Source organism: Hydra viridissima, unplaced genomic scaffold, assembly GCF_058129835.1.
Source record: "Hydra viridissima isolate aposymbiotic clone 2 unplaced genomic scaffold, HvirCarnegie_v1 scaffold_13, whole genome shotgun sequence".
Taxonomy (NCBI): Eukaryota; Metazoa; Cnidaria; class Hydrozoa; order Anthoathecata; family Hydridae; genus Hydra; species Hydra viridissima.
In genome coordinates this window covers 1201442-1211425 of record NW_028324312.1, presented here as the reverse complement: position 1 = coordinate 1211425, position 9984 = coordinate 1201442, and the positions used below count along the sequence as shown (strand labels likewise).

Below are 9984 nucleotides of genomic sequence, written 5' to 3'. Positions count from 1 at the left end.
GTGAGCATTTTATGTATTTTTCGTCGTTTCTAATAATTTTAAGATATTTTCATACCTTTTCAAAATATTATGTTAAGTGTAAATAAAGTAAATGTCAATTTTGAAGTTTTTGATTTTTATTTATTTGTTTTTAAATTTATATTACAAAAAGTTCTTATGAAAAGTATTTCATTAGCAGCGTCATATACTACTTTACATTTGTGCAATATTTCAATTCTCTATTTTTAGAAACAAAAAAGTTACCGGTTTTTGGTCCGAAACATACCTTAATTTTCCACTGTACAATGGGTAGCAGTTGCATCATAGCCCGTCCATAGAGATTGTTGGCGTCCAGAAACGATATTTAGCTGTTAGGCTTGGAGGCATCGTAGTCGGGGCACCCTGGATTGTTCACCCTAGCAAACCTTTTCGATACCATGGAGATACCACCACGGAGACCCTTCTCAAAGAACATGTATGTATTGATATTGGTGAGGAGCTCAAGCTCAACTTCAGACTTTTTAGGAACAGCGTCCCACGACATCCCAGGGAAGCTGAAGTAGTGAGCTGGGTCAAGACCATAATGGTTCATCAATGTCTTCCTGAATTTCTCGAAGATATCCGCCGACAACTTCACAATAGTCTGCAGGTAACGTCGTGATAGTCGCCTAAGTTATTACATTCGAAAGTTATCACAACATCAGGTCGTCCATTTCTTGATTGCTGAGCGTCTGAGCCACAGACTCTGGTCTTTAATCAGGGATTGTCTTAGGATTAACCTGTAAGACAAGCCTGGGCTTTGGTGGTAGAGCTGTGTAGATATTTATGGAGGCTTAGGTGGTAGAGCAGGAACTGGCTTGAGTTGTAGTGGTTTTCGTGTGGACTGTGGTGTCGCTAGCTGGGGCCTGATAACTTTCAGGTCCTTGCTAGGTTTCCAGTACTTATCGAAAGTTATTACTTTATTATGAGCGATAGTATCCATGTCAGCTGGTCAGTATCCTAATATAAGTATAATCTCTAAATGGAAAAATATATACTCCGCCGATCGGTATCTCAGGCGCCAACCCACCATATACCCTGTCGCAAGCCGTGCTAGACGCTGTAGGACCCAGAGAGTTGACTTATGGATAAAGTCGACGGTTCGCCAAGCCACAGATCTTAGCTCCTAACTGCTGGGCCTATCTAAGATGGTCTAAAAAGCCTGACCACGGGTTCTAGGCTGAGCTAGGGGCTACCTCGGAGACTACCTCAAAGGGTAACTTCGGAGAGGTGTCTGCTGAGTTAATACATCTATTTACATCTACTGGGCTACCTCAGATAGCTGTTTGCTGAGTTAAAACATCGATTTTACATCTATATTTACAACTACTACATATTTTCAATATTACTACTATATTTTTCTACTTATAAAAATTATCGTAATCAACGAAAGTTATCATATACCTGCGAAATATATTGATCTGTTTGCTATAGAAACAATTTTCCTTACAAAATTAGTAAACTTTCTTCCTTTGTGCTTCCTGTTTTACGTAAAAAACGTGAACCAAATTCTAGTAATACAATGTTAACTGCATAACTTACATTGATTTTTTGGTTGATGTAAAACAGATGAGTACATATTTACTCGAACTTTCTCGTACTTTACAAAAAAATTAAAAAATCTCTGCTAAAAATTTTACTCTTGTGAAATTCGTAGTGTTACGAAAGCGTAAGTTTTGTAATATTGACCTCTGGAGCATTCACTCACCATCATTAAATGACTCTATTAACAGTTAATAATGCTTAAAAATGAATTTTTTAAAAATGCTTTTTAATCATCGTCCTTTTAAAAATTATTTTGTTAAAAGTCAGCATATAAACTTACACTGTACATCAAATATCTACTCCAGCTTAAAAACAAAAATTCTATTATTTAATATACAAAATTGCTGTAATGGGATATGCGACAGAAAAAAACTGATTAAAAAAACTAAAAAAAAAAAAAAACTACATAAAAAAGTTAGAAAAAACAACCAGAATCAGTTCCACTAATAGTTACGATGCCTTCATGATTCATAACGAAGACGCCGTCATGGTTCGATACAAAACCGCCATCTTGGTTTATATTACATCATTTCAATGACAGTTTATACACAGTTACAAGTAAATTTTCAACGCTAAAAGAAAGAATAAAAAAAGAAATAGGAAACAAAATAAATCATTCAAATTGAAACGTAACCGATTGATTTAAATCAGTTGAATAAAAATCACGATTTAAGTTGAGTTTTTTTACTTTAATTATTTTTAATTATTATTAATTGATTAATCAAATTAAAGTAAATTGCACTAGCTAAATGTAACTACTGCATAAACTAATATTAGTTATAATAGTCAAATAATGCATTATAAAATATATACTAGTCATACAAATCATTAAATTTTTAAATTTATAGTAAGATTTTTATCCATATAAGTAAATTTTTTTTCTTGTTTTAACTTATTACATTAATTTCTGTTTTTATAACTATTTATATAATAAATATAAATATATTCCTTTTATATAAGAGTATATTCAAACTTTTTTAAATTGCAGTATTCATTTATAATTGCTTGTTATTTTTTAGTTGAAAATAAAAATAATATATCTAGAAAAATGTCTGGTGCCGGTAGAAAAAGAGATGCAGTTTGGACATGATTAGAAGAAATACCTGCAAAGTTTGGGAAAAAGGGTAATAAAGCTAAATGCAAAAGCTGCGGTGTTCAAATATAAGGTTTGGTTGCTCGAATGAGAAGCCACAAAAGTGCTGGTAAAAGTAATTTTCTGAAAGATGTTCAAGATGACTAAAACATTATTATTTGTCAAGACACCTTAGTAAATATCAACCAGACAACTGAAGAACCACAAACTTGTCAATGTTCTATTAAGAAAACTGAATACAGTCAATCTGCTGTAGATAAAACAAGTTTTTTTGTGTTCAAATAAAAAGGCAGTGACAAGACCAAGCAGTGGCAAGACAGTGACAACTAAATTGGATTCATACCTTATTAATACCACTAAATCTGAAAAAGAAGCTATTGATGAGCAGATTGCAAGAATGATTTATGCTATTAACTTGCCTTTCAGAATGGTTGACCATTCAGAGTTTATCAAGATGATCCATTTTTTAGGATACAACCCTCCTAATAGAATCAATATTGGTGGAAAACTACTAGATACTGTTCACAAGAACAGTTTAACTAGCTGTTTAGGTTTGCTACATGATCAGTCTGTAACTATGAGTATTGATGGGTGGAGCAATGTTCAAAATGAACCAATAGTTTGTGCAACAGCAACAACAATGAATTCAGATATATACCTTGCAGATACAACTGATACCTCCCGCCATTCACATACTTCTGACTATTTGGTTGATGTTGCTGTTAATTCTAAAAAAATTTGGTTGAAAAACAATTTGGTTGTAAAGTTCGCAGTATAGTAACTGATAACGCAGTAAATGTGTTGAAAATGAGACAACAATTGGAAACTCGAGATGATATTAATGTTATTACATACGGATGTTCAGCTCATATTCTCAATCTATTGGCCCAAGACTTGGCAATTCCAAACATCAAGAAGCAAATTGTTCAAGTTATTAAATATTTTAGAAACAACCATTTTGCTGCTGCTACATACAAAGCAAAAGAGGGGCTATGACTTATAATGCCCCAAAATGTCAGATGGAACACATTGGCTGATTGTAACCTTGGTGTAAAACAAAGCGCAGAAGAACTATTACAAATGCTTAAACCAATTGTTGCATTGGGTCTGGTTGCATGTTGCATGTGGGTCTGGTTGCATGTTGCATTAGGTCTGGTGCAGCAGGAGAGTAGTACTATCAGTGAAAAATCTTCAGTGGGAATTAAGTCCTAAGCTTAGCCAAGACGCTAAGAAGAATTTATCCAAAAGAATAAAACAGGCAATGACCCCAGCTCATTTTTTGGCTAATATTGTTAATACTAAATACAGAGGTAAAGAATTAACTAATAAAGAAATAGAGATTGGAATGGACTTTACAACTTCAAAGAATCCAGATTTTCTTCCACTTTTGGTTAACTTTAAAGCAGAAGCAGCACCATTTCAAAAGTTTATGCTCCATGATAAAATTGTTCAAACTATTAAGCCATGTGATTGGTGGAAATCTCATAACAATTGTGTGAATCAGGAGTTACTAAAAGTTGTTGAACAGTTACTTACTACTGTTGCTTCATCAGCAGGAGTTGAAAGAATATCTTCATCATTTGATCTTGTGCCTTCAAACATTAGAAATAAACTCAGAATTGAGAAAGGAGGCAAGTTGGTTTTCCTATTCAAGCTATTGAATCAAAAAGCATTAGAATCAATGAACTTAATTGATTGAATCTTTGAAAATTTGTAAATAATCAACATTAAAAAAATTTTTTTCAATGTTTTAAATTAATTTAGTTATGATTTCATTATATTTTTAAAAACTATGTGATTAAAAATTTATTTCTCCAAAATGTAATTTAAATCAAAAATATCTGATTTAAATCAAAAAAATCGATTTTTTTTTTTTTTTTTTTTAAATCATGATTTTTATCAACCCTGTAAGCAAATAATTTTTTTTGAAGAAAATTTAGTAAAATATGTGCTTAATATATGATCGATATTTAGGATGAGGGAAAATTCTTTCATGTTAACAAGCATATTTAAAAAGGTTAGAACAACCTGAACATATTCTTAATAAATTTCTAGTGTCACCAGGAGAAATATTAAGAAATCCGACAAAAATTTAAGCCCTGATACAACATTTCCAAATAAATATGGGGTAACAAACAAGATGTTAAAACTACTTCCTGTTTCTATCTTAACAAAAAAGGTAGTTCCAACTTCTCTAATAAAGGTCTGGGGATAATTGTGTGTATGTATTTTATTATTTAATCTGGGTTGCAGTTTGCAGTTACTTTCTGTCACTAGTGTTGAACATTGTTTAAATGGCTTAGAATAGTAATTGGTCTCTCAGCCCACTATTCTTTTATTTCAAACCAAAAATTTGATGACCATCAAGTTTAATTGGATACCTCAAAGGTAATGGAATCTATTAGGATAAAGAGTGCAAATGATCCTAATGAGCTTCTATCCCAGTTATAGATCAAGGTATTAAAAAGTGCCTTCCAATCAATATTCACATAAGTAGAACCCTCTCCTACAGCAATTAAAGACACCCGAAAATCATGATGTACAATCCATGGATCCCAACTGTAATGTACTTAAAATTTAAGAACTAACACAATCAAACACAATGGATCTGGATTTAATGCAACATTCAGAAAACATGCAAAAAAAAATTGCTGACAAAATTAAATGTTAAAGGAAAACAACGGGAAGGACCTAAAGAAGATATATTACAAATCTACATTGCAAAACCACATTTAGGACATAAATTATGAATTAAAGGTGTAAAATCAGAAAAAATGTTAAGGCTATCAATCAAATCTTAACACTTGAAGCAGTGAAAAAAATGAAAAATTAATAACACTTGCATCAAGATTAATGATATCAGCTCAGCTGAATTACATGATCATGGAAAAGGATGATTGAACATCAATATATTTATGGAAGAATGTTAAAGTTCTGGAAAATGAAATGATTACATAGTACATATGGTTTATTAACTTATTAATTATATAACTGTTCAGCGTGAGAAGAATACAGAGAAAAAAAGAAAGACAATTTAAGATATGACAAGATAAAAAGAAATACACTTCAAGATATTACATTAATAGAAGTAATAAATTACATAATTTTTGGGTGGCCAAAAGAGTTGAAGATACAGGAAAAACTTATTGTTTATACAAAGAAGAACTTACAGTCATTGACAACATCATTTTAAAGGATAAAAATAAACTAAAAACAAAGAAAGATGTGAACAGGGATATTGATATCTCAGACATGGAAGGAAATAACAACAAATAAATGAAAATTTCATAAATAGAAAAAATCACCTGAAAAAATCAAAGGTATAAGCAATGCCAAACCAGCAAATCATCAGGTTAAAATCTCCCATTTTAAAAGTTGGAAAAAAGTAATTATTTTCTAAAATTTTATTATCACCTTTTAAAGTAGCAACTTGCATTTAAAAAAATTCATATTTTTAAAAAGTTATTTAGAAATACATTTAAAAAATAAGTTGCATTTTAAAAGTAATCATTACCTATTAAAATTACCGATTAATTCATTTTCTCTCAACATTTAAAATAGGAGATAAAATAATTCTAGCCTAATAACATGACAATACTAACATCACAAGAAGAGTTTCAAGAAAGTCTGGAACCTTACGTGATATGAGACCTATTTCTAAACAATTGTAATTATTTTCTCAAGATCAAGTTTATGAATTGTCAACGGAAACTAATATCTCAGATTGTGTGATCTTCTGTGTGTCTGATCCCTAAATAGCTATTGTAGAAATATCCCCAGGATATTCTGATTAATGGTACAAACTTCATCCCAAATAATGACTTGAAATGAACTTTCAAAACAAAGAGGAGTCAAGACAGTTCATAAAAGTAATTGCTTGAACCGATAATAGTTCGACCATTGTTCAAGACCCAACTGGGCTACTTTGAAGTGATATACTTAACAACCTGAACCACACCCCTCCCCTCCCTTCTCTTAGTATTATGTAAATTAACAATATAGGATATTAATACTTGTAATATTGGAAATGCAATTAGATTTTAGACATTTAATATTGTAAGTGTAACCCACTTATAGTTATTTAATTGTTGTTACAATTCAATACATTTTCTTCTGTGAATAACTTTAGAGGTTTCTTCATAAATTCTAATAAAAAGAAAACTAAAAAGTCTGTATTTTTTTAATCACCAACACACTTTTGAACACAGCTATAAATGGTCTTTAATACCACAATAAATGGTCTTTGATGCAACTTTATCAAAAACTGATCAATTTACAGTTCCCTGCATTATTCATCAGCAACTTAATCATCCACTTCATTGTTGCTCAAATCACATTAAGGAGGTAACCTTACATCATAGGTTTTAATGATATGTAGATTGATGTTTAATGACATTAGAGGTAAGCAAGCTCAAACTCTTGAACCAAGTTATCAGATTTCATTACAGAAGTTTTCTCTCTATAGTGAATATAACTAAATGAACTTCTACCATTACCTATGGATGAATAGTTAGAATCTGAACATTTTAAGAAGCCTCTGTGCAATCTCAATGCCATAAATTTTGTGAATGTGGCTAAGTGTAATATTAAATTAAGTAAAGATATTCTGAACAGCACTAAAACAAAAGAAGACTATCAAAATGGAAGTTATCATCACTTAACAAAAATTTTGAGTGAACCACTTGTCTAGAAATTTGAATATTCAAACTATTTTGATCCTTAACAATTAAAATGCTATAATTAAAAGACCTTTTAATGAATTTCTATAAAAGGTAACATATGTTGAAATGAAAACATATATCAAATGAAAATACACATATAAGATGAAGACACATGAACAAATGATTATATAACAAACGTATATAATAAAAAAAACATATATATAATTAAATAACAAAGAAATAATTAAAAAAGTTTCTTTCCTTTTAAAACAAGAAACAATAAATTTCATACTTCACTTTGTTTAGACATATACTACATCACTAGAAGATGAGTTAGTATTACAACCACTGTCTTGTTCAGGAATAATATCAGGTTTTGCTAACAGAAATTGATATCAAAAGTGGAATCAACATTTGTCTGGATCAATACTTTTTACATCATACATTACATACATATACATTACATACATATACATCACATACATATGCATTACATACATATATATTACATACATACATTAAGGTAGTTCTTAAAACAAAAAGGTCTACTGGCTTTTAAAATGTGTTCTATAAAATAAAATGATGTTGGTTTAAAAAATCAGATTACAAAAATTATTTCATGGCTTAAAACAAATCTCAAAAAAAGTGCGATGAGATGAAGTAATAATTTTTTTTGTTTCTTTCATAAAAATTCAATTCCATATAGCTTTAAATTTGAAAGGACTATGTTTTTAATCAGAATGATATCTAAAAAAAAGGATTTTGTAAATAAATAACTCAAAAAGCAAAAAACCTTTTTCAGCCTTGTTTGAGCCTTGTTGAGCAGTTTCATTAGATTTAAATATTTCCTCAACTATTCTAACTATATCAAGGCGCCCAAATGTTTCCAGTTTTTCTTTTAGCAGTTCCCATTTTCCATTTGTTTGCTTTTGACACCATGAAAATACAATTTGAGATGCTTTATCAGCTACTTTTTGGTAATCACAGTTAATATTATCAATTTCAGCTTCTTCTAAATCAAGGTGACGTCCAAAACTACGCCAATCACTTCCAATATTATAGCCAATTTTATTTCTAATATTTGGAGTCAATTCATTAGACATTTTTGGAGAATGTAATATTATTGTTCCTAAAATAAAGATACTAAATATATAAACTTAGCAAACTTAAAAGTAAAAATTTCAATAAATATAGAAATAACTTGATAGTAAAACTCACTCAGAGAGTTCCTCTCAATTCTATTTCACTAACTCTCATTAATAATATAAACCTATTTCACATAAATGATAAATGGCAAAACCAATAGCCAAAAACCTAACTAGCAGATAATGCTTATAAAGGATGGCTCCAATCTTTTAATTTAAAGTAAGTTGTAACTTCTAAGATTTGCATCAGAAAAAATATAAAAGCCCTTAAAAAAACAGGTGTCATCCAATGTTATCCTTAGTCTGGGAGACCCAAAAAACCTAGAGTGCAAGAACGTTCTCATGTTTTGCAAACCAATTCAATGGAAATTTATCAACTTTTAAGAAACTTAAACAAAAACCATAAAAACATTTTTAGAAATACAGTAAGAAACATATTACTTTAAAAAGACAGTGTATATACAGCTATATAGCTGATGTATAAAGCTGATGTTGACTCCGAATAGCTCAGCTCCTCCAAGATGAATCCTGTTTATTAAGCTTCCATAGAAGAACCATAAACAAAAGAAAATGAAGTAAATTTTATACCTCTACCCACATGATTGCTATATTTGAATCTAACAGTACATTTTTGGACTGGGACAAAAACTGCTAGAATTGCTTCAAGTAGATTATATGAATTAGATTAACATTTCTCTAAAGGAAATCCGGCGCTAGTGCACTTTCGCACCCCCCTTTTTTTATGATTGATTATGATAGAGAATTTTATGCTGATTCAGAAAAATATAAAAACATGGACCTGAAAATTAACGGAAAGTGCTCTAATTCGAAGTCAAAGTTGTAAAAAATCCCACTAAAAACCCTTATATTCGCCATTTTTAGAATAATAACTTAATGATCTTTTAGCTTACAAAAGCAATATATTAGTAGCATGGTTTTTACGTTAGGGTTAGGGTTAGGGTTAGGGTTAGGGTTAGGGTTAGGTTTAGGGTTAGGGATAAGTATAGGGATAGGTTTAGGGATAGGGATAGGGATAGGGATAGGGTTAACATTAACAAGACTTAGCGCATGCGTATTGCGCTTCGAGAAGTATATGGCTGCATAGATCGCATTGCGCTTCAAGTAGTAACCCTCAAACCGTTTTCTAAATAAAAAAAAACCAGCGTACAATACAATAATTATTATTCATCAATTTCTCTATATTCTCACATTCTACGTTCAGCCTTTATTTGAAATCATCCATTAATTTCATTTCGTTATTACACTTTCGTTATAATACTTTAAAATTGTAATGCAAGGCTAATTGAAACCAGGTCTGCTTATTGCGCAATATAAAAGGTAATTAATTTTCTTTAAAACTGAAAGCGTTTTGAAAAAGATTTTTAAAAAATGGCGAATATTAGAGTTTTTAGTGGGATTTTTTACAACTTTGACTTCGAATTAGAGCACTTTCCGTTAATTTTCAGGTCCATGTTTTTATATTTTTCTGAATCAGCATAAAATTCTCTATCATAATCAATCA

At 30.5% G+C, this 9984-nt stretch overlaps 1 protein-coding gene across 3 annotated transcripts; it reads right to left on the bottom strand.

Moving 5' to 3' along the window:
• Positions 1-1272: 1272 nt before the first annotated feature.
• On the bottom strand, positions 1273-9174 carry LOC149879953 (uncharacterized). Of its 3 annotated transcripts, XM_090070973.1 has the most exons (4): positions 9051-9174; positions 8111-8446; positions 7610-7696; positions 1273-2135 (listed from the first exon to the last, which is right to left on the bottom strand). In XM_090070973.1, exons 2-3 carry the CDS (start codon positions 8418-8420, stop codon positions 7620-7622), a joined length of 387 nt encoding a protein of 128 aa, XP_089927099.1. In that variant the 5' UTR covers positions 8421-8446; positions 9051-9174; the 3' UTR covers positions 1273-2135; positions 7610-7619. The 3 variants fall into 3 exon arrangements, with proteins under 3 accessions (XP_089927099.1, XP_089927101.1, XP_089927100.1); XM_090070975.1 differs by lacking the exon at positions 7610-7696; XM_090070974.1 differs by lacking the exon at positions 9051-9174 and having other exon boundaries at positions 8111-8469.
• Positions 9175-9984: the final 810 nt, after the last annotated feature.

Coding starts and splice junctions, on each gene's coding strand:
- LOC149879953 (XM_090070973.1), bottom strand. CDS start 8,420: ATGTCTAATGAATTGACTCCAAATATTAGAAATAAAATTGGCTATAAT. Junction 7,697..8,110: donor CTCAAACAAGGCTGAAAAAG/GTTTTTTGCTTT, acceptor AATTTCTGTTAG/CAAAACCTGATATTATTCCT.